We start from the raw sequence: 16666 nt of genomic DNA, 5'->3' as shown, positions 1-16666 counted from the left end.
ATAGGCAAAATATGCAATGGCAAAAGTAACCAGAATTTGTCAATGTAATATATTACCTTGATGGGGAGCATTTTATATATTTGCCCTTTACACAGAAGAAGCACTTAGTCATTTGTAATTAATGAAACATACCTGGTTTAAAATGTGGTAAAGAATGAACTCCAGGCCATGTATCTTCGTTTGGCGTTCCAAGAACCTAAGGGAGAGGAGGAAATTGTGGAAACAGATTTAGTATTTCTGAGGCACTCAAAATTCTCCAGTATAGGAAAGAGGACACAGCATATGATGAAACTCTGGATTTTTTCCCCATTATCATGTGTCAGGGATTTTATTTCAGTAAAAACAAACCAGGCTAAAGAGCCACCCAAGATGAATGTCTATGTTCCAGCCAATGCAGCTGACTGTGGTAAGACCAGTTAATTCTGCTGCATTTGATCAACTCCAAACTTAATACGTAGGCTTAAGACTCAGACGATTAGCCGTCATCTTCATGGAACTGAGGAAAGTTTGGATGTGTCCCTCATGATTTTTTCATGAGCTTTAGCCCTTCACTCCAGCATCATATCTCTTGTCATTTAACAACTCCAAGAACTCTGTCATTTCTTCCCCAAGTCCTCTGTCTGAGCATCAGAATATTTTAAAGGACAGATAGCTTGGGAGATGCATAGTCTCTATTGGCCATAGTTCTCATTATTCCTAACATCTTTACTTTCATGGTTTATAGTTTCCTCTTCCCAAAATACAATTCTTCCTACATGCTTTTCTTTTTTATCCATATTGCACCATCTTTCCCCATCTACTTTTCTCCCACCACAATATTTGATCTTGTTAAAGAAATTAAAGAGAATTCTAGCCCACATATAACTGCCCACATGCCATTGAAATATTCAGCTCCACCACCTACTCTCCACTATTGAAGTAAGTCGCCTAGTAGAGCTGAAAGGTTGACAGCCCAGACCCTGAAAGCAGACTGTTTAAATTCCTGCTCCCCTACCTGCCACCCCTGTGGCCTTGGGCAAGAAGTAACCTCACTGAGCTTCAATTTTCTCATTTGCAAATTAGGGTGACAACAGCACCTACCTCATTTGCAGCAAAAACACCACCTAGCACCCTGTAAGCACTATGTAAGTATTAGATATTATGCAAAGCACTCACAGAAAACAGGGTCAGGTCAGGGAGGCACTGCCCTTTAGGAGAGAACTCGAACTAGGACCAACATGGTTAAACAGGTCAAAAGGGCAAAGGCTAGAAAGCTGGCAAAGGAGGCAGAAAGACAGAGAGATGCGAGGAAATGAAGCTCTTCACTATATCTCTGAGGATGAGCAGGTACTACTGGGCAATAAGTACATACAGAGCTCTGATTACATATCCATTTATTTACACGGTATGTCAGAGGACTGTGTAAGTCCAGTGAGAGCTTCATCCTCCCTCCACACCCTGGAGGATCAAGGTTACATTCACGGATTATGCACCTCCTTGAACATAACTGGACACTGAATCTGGGCTCAAGGGATCAATGATACAATTATTCTTTTACATTGTAACTGGTTATTTTGCAAGCACTGGTTGACTCCTCTCCTAATAAAAGTCTGATTGCTATCCTGAGTGTACCTGTTCCTACAACGTTTGTGTTAGCAAACACTCCCACAGGTATTCTCATCCAAATCCAGTGTCCTATTTCAGAGTGACTGTCGAAAGTATGGGCTTCTCATAAAAATTATTTGCAAAGAGAGAACACATAAGACTTTAAGTTTTTACAGTAGTGACTGATGACATGCCAGACCTCAAATTCTTCTCCTGCCGACTGCTCTTGGGCCATCTGCGTAGGAAATACAAAGTGGGTAGAAAGTGGGCAAAGGAAAAGAAGATTTAAAAAATCTATTTTTGTTTCCGTAAGTCTTTTTGGAAAAACAATTCAGGTTAAATGTCAAGATGACAGACTACTTGGCACCAGGAAAGTGGGTGTGCACAGATTCTGAGGTCAGATTTTCATCTATATTAATTGACAAAGAATTCCAGGACCAAGACACTTTTAAAATATTAGAAGGAAAAAGAGGTATTCTCGAAAAGTCAAAGGTAGCTTTTTTTTTTTTTAAAGATTTATTAATTCGTTTATACAAGCACTGGGTACAGTCAGAAGCGCGGGAGGGTGAGAGAATTCACCAGAGCCAGAGCAGGGAACAGAACAGGCAGACTGACAAAGTACACTGCTGAGGGGAGCAGCGGGCGGCAGGAGAGGTCTGCGCGCCAGGTGGGACCCTCGCGGGCGGTCGGGGATGGAACTGGCGGTGCAGAGGCTGCGGGCAGCTTAGCAACCCAGCGCTCAACCACTGCGACACCAGGGAGGCCCCAAAGGTAGCTTTTTGTAAATAAAACAGTGTGGAAGAAAACTCCATCTGATGTGCCATCAATATTCAAAATGGGATCCCCACCACTGTCAACAAGCAGGCTTTGAACATCGTAGGCCACTTCAGCCTTACAACAGCATGGTCTGATATGCTAAAATGTCTTCCAGGGATTTGTTTAAGCAGCTTCCCCTGAAGCCTGTGCCCAGGGCTTGTACTTTCCCCTGTTCCTTTATCGGTCCATCTCTTCACTGTGCTAACATTTATTGTGTTCACTAGAGAAGATGGGAAGGTGAAACTAGGGTTCCACCAGGAGGTGCGCCCACCCTGGCGAGGGAGAGGAAGGTGGGCAGCGAAGAGCTGCCTTCAACCTAACAAGAGTTCTCACAGAGATGTAAGGGAGTGGGGAGAGCCCCAATGGTAGTGTGCTTGAGGCTGCCTGGGGGAGGGGAGAGGATAATTGAGTGGGAGAGGGAACACCGATTCTATTTATAGTTGGGTTGGTAGGGGAAATGGTTTGGAATGAGAATGTTCTAGTTACAAGGAAAGGCTACGTCAAAATACTTTAATTCTCCAAATTCTTATGCAGCTCAGGCCCCATGTCCACTCATATTAGTTTCCTCTGGGGGGATGCCCTGGCCTTGACTTGTCCAGGTTAATGCCTATTTCTAGCTTTGTGCACAGGTCACCTTTTTCTTGAGTTTCTGGATTCTCAGGCCCAAGTTCCTAGCTATAATCTTTGGGATCCCCGAGGGCTATGTGCAGCGTTCTCTGAAAAGGACTATGCGTTGCCTCATGACTGTCAGGTTACTTGTCTGTTTCCCCACTGGCCCATGGACCTCTTAGATGGAGATCATGGTGTTCCCCATTGGATCCTGTGCTTATCATGTGTCTGGCACTAAACTTAGTAAATGATGACTGACTGACTGAGAGGTGTGTGCCTGGATTGTAGACCGCGTTGTGGAATGGGATGCTAGGGCCAGACACTGAATCCATGGAGACTGCACTTTATCTGTTCCAGGTTTCTCACGTAGAGTAACATCACCCATGGAGGGTTGTGGATTCCATATAGGGCATTGACATGAGCAGCTTTCAAAAGATGAAATATATGGTAAAGACACATATTGTTTTAGGAAACTTTTGTTTAAATAAATCTGTGTGTGTATATGTGCATTATGAGTCACAATGTACAATTTTTTTTTGTTTGTTTGTTTTACTGTTTAAGAGCCATTTTGTAGAAACAAGAAGTTATCAGCTGAAATAAAGAAAGCAGACAATACAGCAAGTTTGGAGGCAGTGAATTTACTTTTGGACCTATTCTTATTCAATGTTGGAAATGCTGTAGGTTAGGTTGGAGGATGTGTAAAGGGTAGACATGGGCCTTGGGAGAAGAATTCAAGCTAGAGAAAAACATTTGGTACTCTAGCATTTATATGGCAGTAAAAAGCAAATGCCAAAAAATGAACTACAAAATGGTCTTATTTCCCTGTCGATATCACACATACACAATTCCCAGAGGGCATCTCAGTGATTTCCTAGACTAGTTAGCATTTGGGAGGAAAAGCAAGAGATGATCTCACCTTATCAGTAGAGATTTACTGTTTGGCCCTGATGAACTATGATTTAGTGACCTCAAACTTACTCTTTGTGTTCACCCCTGCACAGATGGGTCTGGCATAAAGGCCACCCATAATCTCACCTTTGATGATGCCAGAGAAAGATGCTGAGAAAACAAAGCAGAAACATCTACTTTAGGAACAACGGGGAAAAAAAGCAAATTCTAAACTTCCAGAGCTCACAATTATTAGATATCTATCAGAAATATCTACTTATCCTTCCAAATTATTAATGATGCCACTAATTCCTAAATTTCTAGTCTTTGCTTTTGGATACACCCTGGGGCTGTTAAACAGCAGTTCATGGGCTTTCCCTGAATAAAACCGATGGTTCAAGCACAACAAGGACTAGGATATCTTCTTAAGTCAAGAGTACAGAGAAATCTCTAAGGCAGACACTGGCACAGAGGAATCCCGACTGATCTGATGCAGATAAAACTGGCTCATAGCAATAATATGCTAATGAAGTGCCATAGAACATTCTGGATTCCCACTTCAATATTTTCCATTTTATGAGCTGGACACTCTTGAGGGCTGTTGATGACTCAAAATTCAGTTATAAACTCTGAGGAAATGGACAACTTACTGATTTTTATGACTTTTAAACTGAAATACATGTATATACAATAAGAGCTCTGAAATAATGATTATTTTCTCTGAAATAATGATTATTTTGTGGCTGTGCTATTTAGGTTCTGGCAGATTTTTTTTCTGGCTCCTTGGTGAGAAGTACTAAATGAAACTTGTGAAGAGGTTTGGCAGATTCGGCTTGGATATTACATGTGGCACTCTAGAACAGATGGCAAGCAGCTAACCACCAGAGGAGACAGAGAAAAAGCTGCACTTCCCTAACTCTTATCCTACTTGTGTACTCTCCATCTAGAAAAACAATTACCAAGTGGAAATGTGGAAGAGACTTATTCCAGAGATACTTGAACCTTAAGCTGCACATAAATAGCAGAATGAATGTGTAAAGGGCAGAGCAGGTGGTGATGAAAAGGAATGGCTCCGGGTCCAATGGCTTCCTGAATGATGCAGAGAAGGACATTTTAAGAGGTGGGCACAATGGTTAAAAAAAAAGGCAGATGTTGAAAGGATGGGATATATTGAAGGGGAAGAGAAAAGATGCAATTTGTAGGAAATCAACGGTGGCCGAGGAGAGAAGGAAATGATCAATGATCCAAGGGAACAAATGTCTCATGGAAATCCTCAGACTTGCCAACTGTGTGTTTGGACCAAATCTTCTTTTCTCTCTCTAGACAGAGAACTTCTAGGCATGACTAGGCATGATAATTTTAAAAGAAATGAATGATGGTGGTGGTCACTGGGAAGGGGAAAGAGTGGCTGGGAATCGGGATGGATGGGGACCTAACTTTTCACTTCAAATTTTGTACCATACACATGTTAACTTTGTTTTTCATTCATGTAATAGAGAAATGGACTGAGTGTTGACAACATGGCTAGTCCTTTCCTAGGTGCGGTACCTACACAGGTAGGTGTCTTTGCTTATCTGGAGGGAGACCAGCATGCAGAACAGAAGCCCCAACAGGATGGGTGCTCCAGTAGGAGTCTGACAAGTACCTGGGGAGCTGAGGAAAACACTGAGGGACAGTGTAAAGAAAAAGCATCATTAAAACAGATTTCCAAAATGCCTAAGTGTTCAGATGAGATGAATAGGAGGACAGTAGGTAGAGAGAGAGAGTGGGGGCAGAGACACTGTGTGTCTGTGTTTGTGCGTGTGTACTCTTAATTGACCTGGTGGTATCCTCTGGTAACACCCTTCTGGGAACTGCATGTGAGTTGTAGCAACTCATATTTTATAACTCACATTTTAACACTTGCTTTTTTTTTTTTTTTACCACCATATTTATCTGCTAGAGAGTTCTGTTTATGTCAGTCAAAAGTTCATCTCTCAGGATCCATATACATATTTCCAGGCTGCTCTAAGCAGAGTGGAGAGATGGGGAATGACCTGGAGGTGAGAGGGGGAGGCAGAAGCTATGTCCATAGGACATGTATTGCAAACAGAAGATTCTGCGCAGTTGCTCAAGGCATTCAGAGGGGGGGATCCTGGGACCAGATTTGTGTTATGTGACACTCTGGGAAGCAGTTTTGACAGGTGAGACCTGAAGCCAAGCAGTGAGTAAAGAGGCCTTAGAGAGGCTCCTAGGCTAGATCCTCAGCTGGTGTATGTGAGAGCCACCAGGGACCCTTTAAAGCAGGGGCGTTCAGGCCTCACATGATGGTACCCCTTTACACACACACACATATTTTATATATCTATTTATTATATATATGTTCTATATATTTGATATTGTTTCACATATTTTGTTTTATATATTTATATGTATCTATTTAATGCATATATTTTATATGTTATATATATATATATATATAAACATTCTGTCTTGTCCAGAAGGAACTAAGATAATAAAAGGCAACTACACATAATTGTAAAAAAATAAATAAATCAACATTGTCTAAGGACTGCATGAAGAGGTAAGTATTTCAATAGGAAAAAAAATCAAACAGAGCAGGAAAAGGGTAAAATGCGGTATCTGGATGCTTGCACCTATGTGGAGTTTCCCTGAAGCCAGAGTTTCATATAATGACAAATTCAAGACTAGAATATAAGTCTAGTCTATCTAAGACTAGACTGTCATAAGTAGCATTGCTGTTAGTGATAAGATTGTCTGAAATGAATGATTGATTACTTGGAGCAAATGCTTTGTGTTTGCAAGTAAAAATCATTTATATATAGTCTAGTATTGAGTTATTTATGCTACTATATTTATATGTAAAGCTGATATGTTAACCAATTCTAGGCTTGGAAAATTATAACGCAGTGTTTCACTGATAGGTTTGCTGGCTTGTTGTGTTCTCTTTCCGTCATGTCAAATCCTGCTGATTTATGCCATTTGTGGTGGCAAACCAGGAGTAGGGTGGCAGATTCATCCTTGATTCCAGCAGATGGATAAGGAATCCTGGTGCGCTTGGTAAATTTGACAGGCCTTTAATGCTGAAGCAGGGAACCAGATACAGGCAGACCAGCAAGCAGGGAGGCAGTGAGTGTAGAGGAGCTTGGGGGCAGGCAGCAACCCAGCCTCCCGGCCCCCACGAGCTTCTCTTTCTCTCTCCTCTCAATCTCTCTGGTTATGACCTCTTGGGTGTCTGACTTTAGAGGTATGAGTGCCTGTGTTGTCCAGCTTCTCAGTCCCTGCCTCTGTTATCACAGGCATGCATGCCCCATGCTCACACTTTCAAGCACTTTTTTGCAAATAACACATTATTGCATCCATCATGCTTGGGCAAAGGAACCTGAGAGGAAAGCAAGGCCACAGGTGGTAGCTGTAGAGGCCGGCAGTGGAAGGTGAAAAAGAGGCCGAGCCACTCCATTTTAATTACAGGGCTACTTACTTCCTCCCAGTGCAGGACTGACCCACGATGCTAAGAGTCTAGTGTTGTGGCTACTACCCTCTAAAAGTAAGTAGCACCCCTTATTCAAAATGAAAACCCAAAATACCAATTTCCAAAATGACCCCAGGGTAGGAGAATGCTTCCATTGATCATTGTTTTAAAAATAGCCCTGGCTAGTTCTCAGAAGACAACCATTAAGTCATCTCGTTGCCAAAGCCTCACAGGTGACTCCAACTCCAGCAACAGGACTACTGGCCTAAAACCCCTTTCCACAATGTGGGCTATGCACCCCCAAACTGGAGGCTATCTTAGGGCACGCATGGGGCATTAAAATATATTTATTCACAAAAATGAGAAAGTTGTTCCCTTTTCACTTCTTTTGAGAACATTCAGGAGAAAAATCTTAGCTTGGTGCTCATTTTTAAACCTCTCCAATATTGGCTAATATTCTTCCAAGGGGAAAGCAGGCCTTAGCCTGCAAGAAACTGAATGCTGTCAACAACCACGCGAGCTTGGAAGCGGATTGCACTCCTCCCCTTCCACCCCATGGGCTGCAGGGCCAGCTGACACCTCGATGGTAGCCCTGTCAGATCCCAAAGCAGAGCACCCATGCAGGACTCCCGACCCACAGGAACTGTGAGATGACGGAAGTGCATGGCGCTTGTGGTAACAGTGTGTGTAGCAATAAACAGCTGCAACAGATTGAATCATTGAATTGTGCCATATCCAAGCCAGAACACATCTTGGATCGCTGCCTGCGAAGAGGGACAAAAATAAGCAAGGCAGTCTTCTTCGAGATGTACCTAGAAAGGCCAGGGAGCGGTGGGGCCACGTCCCCGGAGGTGGGCTGGAAATGTTTACCTGGGATGGAAAAGAAGTGGCTTGAGACCTACTCCCTTGAATAGATCAAGTAGCGCAGGGTTGCAGGGCATTTATACTGTGCGGAGTCAGAGGGCGGACAAGAGACAATGGGTTCAAAGATGAGCCAACAGGGAAGGACGCGCTAATGACAAGAACTACAGAAAATGGAGGGGGCAGCTTCCTGAGGCTGAATCAGAGCTGAGGGTAGGACTAGGCCACATTTTGCATTTAGATAAAATGAGGATCAAATTCTGCCTCCACAGACACAATCATCTGCGATACAATTCTGATGTAACACTGCAACAGAGAGTTCAGGTGTTAAGATGAGGACATGCAATGATATCTACTTTCGGTTTTATTTGGCCACAATTATAACATAGGGAGAGTTATAATTTAATAAGTGAGTTGATAAGGAGAAGGGAATGATTCAATAAAAAGTATGCAGAAAAGATATACATGAAAGCTTCTCTTTCCCATTTTCCTCTCTTTTGAAATTAATATTAATGTCTTGAGCAGATGACATTGCCAGACTAACTGCCACTAATTAAATGTGATGCTCCCGGTTGTGCCTGAATTTGACAAACTCCCCCTCCCCCCTTCCACCAGCCCTTCGGCCCCTTGTCCCTCTCTCACCTCTCCCCTCCCACATCCTGCCTCAGAGCCCTCAGGGTGTTTACTGATGTCCACTAGTTTTTAAAAGTGTTTTATGATGCCAAGTTACCTGCTATGTGAATGGTATTGTTCTGACGTTAATTTTCTTGACTTCCCTCCTTTTTGTTGAAAATGGCAGCATTTTATCCTTTCTTAGCACTGTATAGTATTCCATAACATGTATGTACCATATTTTCTTGATGTTTGTCCACTGAATGGAATTTAGGCTGCTACCACACCCCAGCTATGGTAAATAAGGCTACTGTGTGGGCCTCCCCTAGTGGCGCAGCAGTTGAGCGCTGGGCTGCGAAGCTGCCCGCAGCCTCTTCAGTGCCGGTTTGATCCCGGGCCAGCCGGCAAGGGTCCCACATGGCGCGCAGACCTCTCCTGCCGCACCCGCTGCTCCCCTCAGCAGTGTGTTTCATCAGTCTGCCTGTTCTGTTCCCCGCTCTGGCTCTGGCGAATCCTCTCCTCCTCCCGTGCATCTGGCCTGTACCCCGGTTCTTGTATAAATAAATAAATAAATCTTTTAAAAAATGAAAGTATGTTGAATTTTGTGGAGAAACTATGTAAATTAAGATTACTAAAAGGTAATATTGGGCCTCATCTGGTGGCGCAGTGGTTGAGTGCTGGGCTGCAAAACTGCCCGCAGCCTCTGCAGCGCCAGTTCGATCCCTAGCCGCTGGCGAGAGTCCCACATGGCGCGCAGAGCTCTCCTGCTGCCCGCTGCTCCCCTTAGCAGTGTATTCCGTCATTCTGCCTGTTCTGTTCCCCGCTCTGGCTCTGGTGCATCCTCTCACCCTCCCGCGCTTCAGACTGTACCCAGTGCTTGTATAAATAAATAAAAATCTTAAAAAAAAATTATCCCCCCCCCCAAATAATGCTGCTGTGAACACTGGCACACATGGGGTTTTTGGGTGATGGTCTCATACTCTGTAGCTACATGCCTGAGAGTGGGATTGTTGTCCTTGCCCATTTTCTATACAAAGTAAGTATCACTGCTAACCATTTTGCAGGGAACAAGAACAATCAATGACTGATATGAAAATATTTTCTAGCTGCAAGATAAGCAAACTACCTGTGTGTGTGGTGTGTGTGCACATATATGATGTGTGTCCACACCCAGACACATACATATGTAATTCCTCTCTTCTCCCATTCCCCAGACCAGACCTAAAGTGCCACTAAGTATAGGGTTAGTTTGTGTTCTGACCATTTTTGGCAGTGGCCATGACACACATGTTCTAGAAAAGCTACTTTATAGAGGAACAGAAGAACAGAAGAAACCAAACCAAAACAAACCCTGAAATCTTACAGCAGAACTGAGGCTACCAGCGGGGGAGGGGGGCAAAGGTGTGGGAGTGGGAGTGTTGCTTGGAGAGGGGCCCAATGCACTGCAGCGGAGTTCTAGGGTCTTGCTGGTGGTGGTTGTGATAACATACATCTGTGGAGGTATGGACCTAACCCCCTAAAACACATACAGTATTGTAAGCCAAAATTACCTCAATAAAAATAAACTTAATAAAAAAACTAACAGTATTTTAACGGTATTTGCTCTGTTGTGAAGTTTGATTGGGTATCTTGTACAGAAGAGAGATTTACTTTTTTGTGTACTCTTGAAACATTTCAAATTTTAAAAGTATACTAAAAAATTTCAAAGTGCAAAATTGTTAGTATTATAAACTAAGAAAGAGGGTTGGGGGGGGGTGGTGCAAGCTGCTTTAAAACCCCGTGATTCTGGGTTGTGTTTGACCCAGGACACATTCACCCAGGGAGGTTCCACAGAGCAGGGTGCTTTAACTGCAAACAGCCAGCAGGGGGAGCCACGAGACTGAGAAAGTGAAAAGTTGCCATATTTCAGAAAGCTGTTTTGACTGTTTAATCAGCTGCTCAACTGATGGTGCCGGGTTAAATAAGATCTTCCCAAAATAACTTGCAAAGTTTTCAAAGGTTTACATATAAAGAAACCCAGACATGTAAAGTACAGCTCAGGGAGTTTTATTACTTAAAATGGGTTCAATTCACCTACTAGAAGACAAAGGGGCTTATTAGCAAAGCCGAGCTTGGATGCATAAGGGAATCATCTGGAAAACACTGAAAAATAAAGTTAAAAAACACCCTAATGAGTGGGACCTACTGCCCAAATTATGATTTAACTGGCCTAAGGTGCAGCATAGGTATGTGGACTTTTGTGAATCTCCATGGCGATTGCAGAGTCAGCAAGGGTTGGAGCCACTGTCAACTCAATTTCACCAGGTAATCACTCAAGGGCAGCATGAGCTAGTTTATGGCTCATAAATTTTTCTTTTAAGTATTTTGCCTGAATGCAGAGGACCACAAAAGACTATAAATAAACGAATAAGACAAGCAGTTGTCTATTACAGAAATTAGAGGGTAATTAAAAATATAATTTTGAAACTACTCCAGATAATGCTCTTAACTTGGAAAATTCAGCAGTGAAAGCAGATGATTTAATCTGTGTTTTCTTTCCTTCAACTAAATTTTCCTTCTTTCCCCTCTCTCTTTTCTCCCTCTGTTTCTATTCCCTGTCTCCCTAAACCCTGATTTCCTTATTGATTTCACTCGCAACAGCTTTCTCTTCTTTTCACTAAGCGATATGCTGTGACAGGCCTCAGACATCCCTAGCTGCACGCAGCAGGAGCCACAGCAGAGGAAATGCGCGCGCCCATCCAGCAGCCCCAGGGTGGAGGCTGCAAAGGCTGGAGGGGGCGATGTTGCCAAGCAAATGCAGCAGAACTGGGTTGACTGCATGAAGCCGTGACACAAAGTGGGGGGAAATGGACCCAAGAAGATGGACCTAGATGGAGGTAGGAGCAGTGGATGCTACAGCCTCACTACTCAAAATGTGGGCCCTGAACTAGCAGCTTCAGCATCACCAGCAGAAAGAAGTTTAGGTTTCACTCTCAACCTGAGAAGCAGAACTTACAATTCAAAAGGAACCCCAGGTGACTCAAACGCATACTAAAATCTGAGAAGCGCTTTACAGATTTCTTTCTAACTTCGTTTTTCATCCCCCAAAACCCAAGTGGTAGACAGGAAGTTATGACTGCTGGTACATCTTCATCCAGAGTAACTTGTAAGATTATTTTTATACAGCATGTAGGGCGTAATGGCAAGATGGTGAGAGGAAGGATGCCAGGGTAACCTTTCCACACACACAATACAATAATATACAGATAAAACCAGGAGCATGACTTCAGGATTATCGATTTTGGCAGGAAAAGCTACACGGCACAGAGGGTGGGAAAATGGCAACAGAATTTTTCCTTGGAACACTGGCTGGGCAGCGTGACTCCAGCGGGAGGAGCAGCTGCTATAAGCAGTTATTTTTTGTTGACTGGGGATCACACGCACACTAGGGACTTTAGAACCCAGGGACTGCAGTGGACAGGGGGCACACACAGCCAGGCGTAGAAAATGGAGGGGACTATTTTCAGAGGAAAGGATTGGGGGAGTAAAGATCCCCAGTCTAATGCTGGAGGGGGTGGGGCTTACAGACCTGTAAGGACAGACACCAAAGTTCTAGAAATTAGAAATCAACCAAGAAATCTGGGTGTGAAATACACACACCTCAGCCACTGGGAGTGCCTGAGGTCATGAACCAAACCATCTTTGGGGCTGCCTAGGGAGTGCTTATTGAAGGTATCAGTGGGAGCCAACAACCCCAGGATAGAGGAGCTGGAGCTTAGCTGGTGGGGAAGGCCTGGTTAGAGGAGCTCGGTATGAATGAGAACAGGTCCACCTTGATGCCTCATCTTTGAGGTTCCTCTCTACAATTAGCTTCTTGTTGTTGAGAAACACCTGCCCCACCTGCCTGGGGACGCTGGTGCTTGCTAATTCAAGTCAGAGTCTAAAGCACTAGGCCAAGACAGCAAGAACTTGTATCTCAGGGGAAGGCTTAGTGTGTGAAAGCCCTGGGACAGACACTGTCATGACTCCCAACCTCAGCCCCCCACCACGCACACCCTCAGTGCCAGAGAGGATGGAGAGAGGGCTGCAAAGGAGGTGATCCTTTGCAGACAGCATCTACAGACCCTGAGAAACAGATGCCCCTCATCCGGTCTGAAAGTACAGTCCCCCAATCACTCTGCTTGGGTCAGCATCTCTGGGAGAAAGGCTTTCATCAAAAGGACTTAACAGTAAGTGTTGGCGAGGATGTGGAGAAAGAGGAACCCTTAACACACTGTTGGTGGAAATGAAAACTGGGACAGCCTTTTTGGAAAGTGGTATGAACCATCAAAAGACTATAAATAGAACTACCATCTATGATGGAACAATCCCACTTCTGAGTATCTATTCAGGACTGCGGTATCATCCACATGCGGCACTATGTCTACTGCAGCATTATTTACAATGGCTCAGATATGGAAGCAACCTGGGTGCCCATTGGTAGGGGGCTGGAGAAAGGGCAGTGAATAGACACAATGGAGTGCCAGTCAGCTAGAAGGAGATTCTGTCACTGCAGCAAAATGGAAGGAACTCAAGGGGATTATGTGAAGTGAAATTAAGTTAGATATTGAATGAATTTATCTTTATGTGCAATATAAGAACATTAAGTGGATAAACAGATAAAACAAAATAGAAACAAACTAGTCGATACCGAAAACCAAACTGAGGTTACCAGAGGTGAAGAGGGTAAAGGGCTGGAATAAGCAAAGAGAGGGTCTAATAGAAAAAAAACAAACAAGCAAAATGCCAACTAGCATTCGGAAAGGAGAGGTTGTGGGCAATTTCAAGTTTATCCAGGAGCTACTGTGGACAGTGATTTGTGGAGATCAGATTCAGCATCTACAAATCAGAGCTCATCTACCAGCACCTGCTCTTCCGTCCTTTAACATTTTTACATCTTAAGTACCTAATCTTATAGCTAGAGACTTTGATTCATTTCTGGAAACTGGCAGGACATAAATAACAGCAACAATGATTAAGTAACTAGTTCATCATTGATGCTGCTGACTTCAGCTGCAAATCAGAGGCCAGTTAAAATTCCATGAGGCACATACGTGTCATCTGTGACATACCATACATGTCCAAATTGGTCACCACCTTCTTTTACCTGAATAAAAGTAGCTTCCTATATGCTTAGCACTGACTGTGTGCAAGGTGCTGTGCTGATCGGGGGAGACACAAAATGCATGAACATAACTTTGACCTCAAAAATGTAGTTTTAAGTATTCATTTTAACTATATTAAAATTATACATACAAAAGCTATTGAGCCGATTCATAACACTAAGGAACTTTGACATGCCCACATATGTATTAGAAAATTATATGATTAACATGTAACAGTTAATAATAATGTTAACAGTTTGCTGTGCATGTTGTAAAAAATAACCACGAAGTTGGTGAACTAAAATAACAGAAATGTAAATTCCCTCACAGTTCTGGAGTCAGGAATACAAAGTCAGTTTCATTGAGCTGAAATCAAGATATTTGTAGGGTGCTATGGCCTATGGAGATTTTAGGGGAAATCCATTTCTAGTTTCGTCTAGTTTCTGCTGGTTCCTGACTACCATTCATTGATTTGTGGCCTTGTCCCTGATTTGCACCCCTATATTCAATTTTTTTCCCCTCTTCGGGTCAAATCTTCTTCCCCTTTTTTATAGGGATGCTAATGAGTGTTTTTAGGACCCACTAGAGTAACCTATGGTAACCTCCTTAACTTAATTCCATTTGTAAAACCCAATTTTCCAATTAAGGTAAAGTTACAGGTCCAGGGATTAGGGTCTAATATTGTTGGTTGCCATGATTCAACCTACAGAAGAAATTTCCCATAGAGCAAAAATTACTATCTACAAAATATAATTTATAAATGATACCCAAAATGAACATTTTATATACACAAAACATAAAGGAAACAACAAAAAATGGTGGCAACATGCCTACTTCGGCAACAATAACTTCACATATGTCATTTGCAATTTCATATGGCTTGTGATTAACCTAATAAAATAGGGCAATATTGGCTACTTTGCAGATGAGAAAAATATACCACAAAGAGGGGGAATCTGTGTAGGCCCCTATAAGAGAGGAGCAGAAGCAGGACACAGCTTCATTTACGCCTGGTGGCCTTCCTACCTCATCTTTCAGACACCAGCCCAACACTGCTCACTGGCCTGTAAATTCATCTGTGCTGACTCCTGAGGCAAGTTTTTCTGCCAGACCAGCAGAGAAGGAAACTGAGGCTGAGTGGTCAGCCCAACACCACACTATCTCAGTGACTGCTTTTCTTCCATCAGATGCTGCTTGCTGACTTCTGGTCATACTTAGTTTGGTTTTGAAATCAAGAAGTGATATAATCATATTGTTAACGAAGGAATCAGATTTAGACATTTCTTACTCCAACCCAGCAAAAGTGAGATAGAATGTTTATCCCCCAAACTAAAGAGGAAAGAATCCATTTTAAAACTTCTTTCTTTGGACCTAGTGCAGTGTTTTAATTACATAATCAGCACCCCTGAGCTCAACACCCCAGACGGAAGCAGTGTGTTTCACAACCAGCCCATCTAAGCCTGCAATTCAGGCCCCTGCAACCTCCCAGTCTCCCCCACCTGCAATGTCATCTGGAATCATGCTCATTATTCCCCACCTTTTATTTTATGGTCCTTATAAAAATTATAAAATATTTTTATTTTAATTATTTTACATTTTATCTACAGAATATGATGCTGTACCTTAATTTCGGCCCCCCAAGCCCCACCACTTCACATTATATTGTTAAGATTCACCCAAAGCCTTGTGTGGCTGAATACAATGTTTTACTCATCTGAACTCTAAATCATGGGCATCTGTGTTGTTTACAGGTTTCGGCCCATCACACAGCAAACAAAACAGCATTATGCAAAAGCAGCAAGTTAAAAGTTCAACAGCAACCTCTAGCACTTTACACTACAAAATTCCACAGTGCGGAAATGAAATATCAGCACCTAAAATGGAGCTGTGTTCCAACCACTTAAGAGCTTTTTGGGACTCACATATTTCTCTAAAGAAACAGTTCTCTACCTGGTGGTTAAGGTCCTGGCTGATACACAAAAGGCCATTAAATTCATAAGCAACCAAAAAGCACAGCAGAGCCAAACCACCCCACGACAGTGCTTCTGATAAAAAATGCACCACTATGAACACCACAACACTCTGCCTGAGGAGGCGCCCAGAGGAGATCAGGCTGGCCTTAGGTTTCCAAGCCCAGGGAGATGCTGAGAAGAGACCCTGGGGCCAAGAATGGAAGGGAAGGGCCTCCCTGGTGGCGCAGGGGGTTGAGCTCCGCACTGTGAAGCTGTCTGCAGCCTCTACAGTGCTGATCCGATCCGGGCCGGCTGGCGAGAATCCCACATGGGGAGGCAGACCTCTCCTGTCGCGCCTGCTGCTCCCCTCAGCAGTGTATGTCATCAGTCTGCTTGTTCTGTTTCCCACTCTGTCTCTGGTGAATCCTCTCACCCCTCCGGCGCCTCTGGCCTGTGCCCCAGCTCTTGTATAAATAAATCTTTAAAAAAAAAAAGAATGGAAGGGAAGCAGTGACTTGGAAGAAGAGACAAGAGCTGCATAGGAAGGGAGGTAGGGTGGTCACAAAGTAAAGACTCCCCTCCATCTCTAGCAATGGTTAGTGGGGGTGCCCACAGGTTGTCTTTGCAAGGTGGACAGCCTTGGGTTTCTTTCTTCTTTCGCGGGGGCACCTACTTGCATTTAGGATGAAGAATTGGAGAGGCAAAATGAGGGGCTCCTGGAAGAGGTGGTGATTATGGAAAGGAGAAGC

General features: G+C 43.4%; 1 protein-coding gene across 4 annotated transcripts in view; it reads right to left on the bottom strand.

Moving 5' to 3' along the window:
- Positions 1 to 16666, bottom strand: part of CDK14 (cyclin dependent kinase 14) — a gene marked incomplete at both ends in the record, with an annotated part of 470170 nt that overhangs the window by 61270 nt on the left and 392234 nt on the right. For all 4 annotated transcript variants that reach the window (XM_084229436.1, XM_084229437.1, XM_084229438.1 and 1 more), the window contains one exon: positions 133 to 196. In XM_084229436.1, coding sequence (XP_084085562.1) covers positions 133 to 196 — 64 coding nt within the window. The remainder of the gene's footprint in view (positions 1 to 132; positions 197 to 16666) is intronic.

This window comes from Talpa europaea, assembly GCF_964194135.1.
Source record: "Talpa europaea genome assembly, chromosome: 3".
In the NCBI taxonomy this organism is placed as follows: Eukaryota; Metazoa; Chordata; class Mammalia; order Eulipotyphla; family Talpidae; genus Talpa; species Talpa europaea.
Note: the sequence above shows the minus strand (reverse complement) of the source record. Positions and strands in the feature narration are given on the sequence as shown.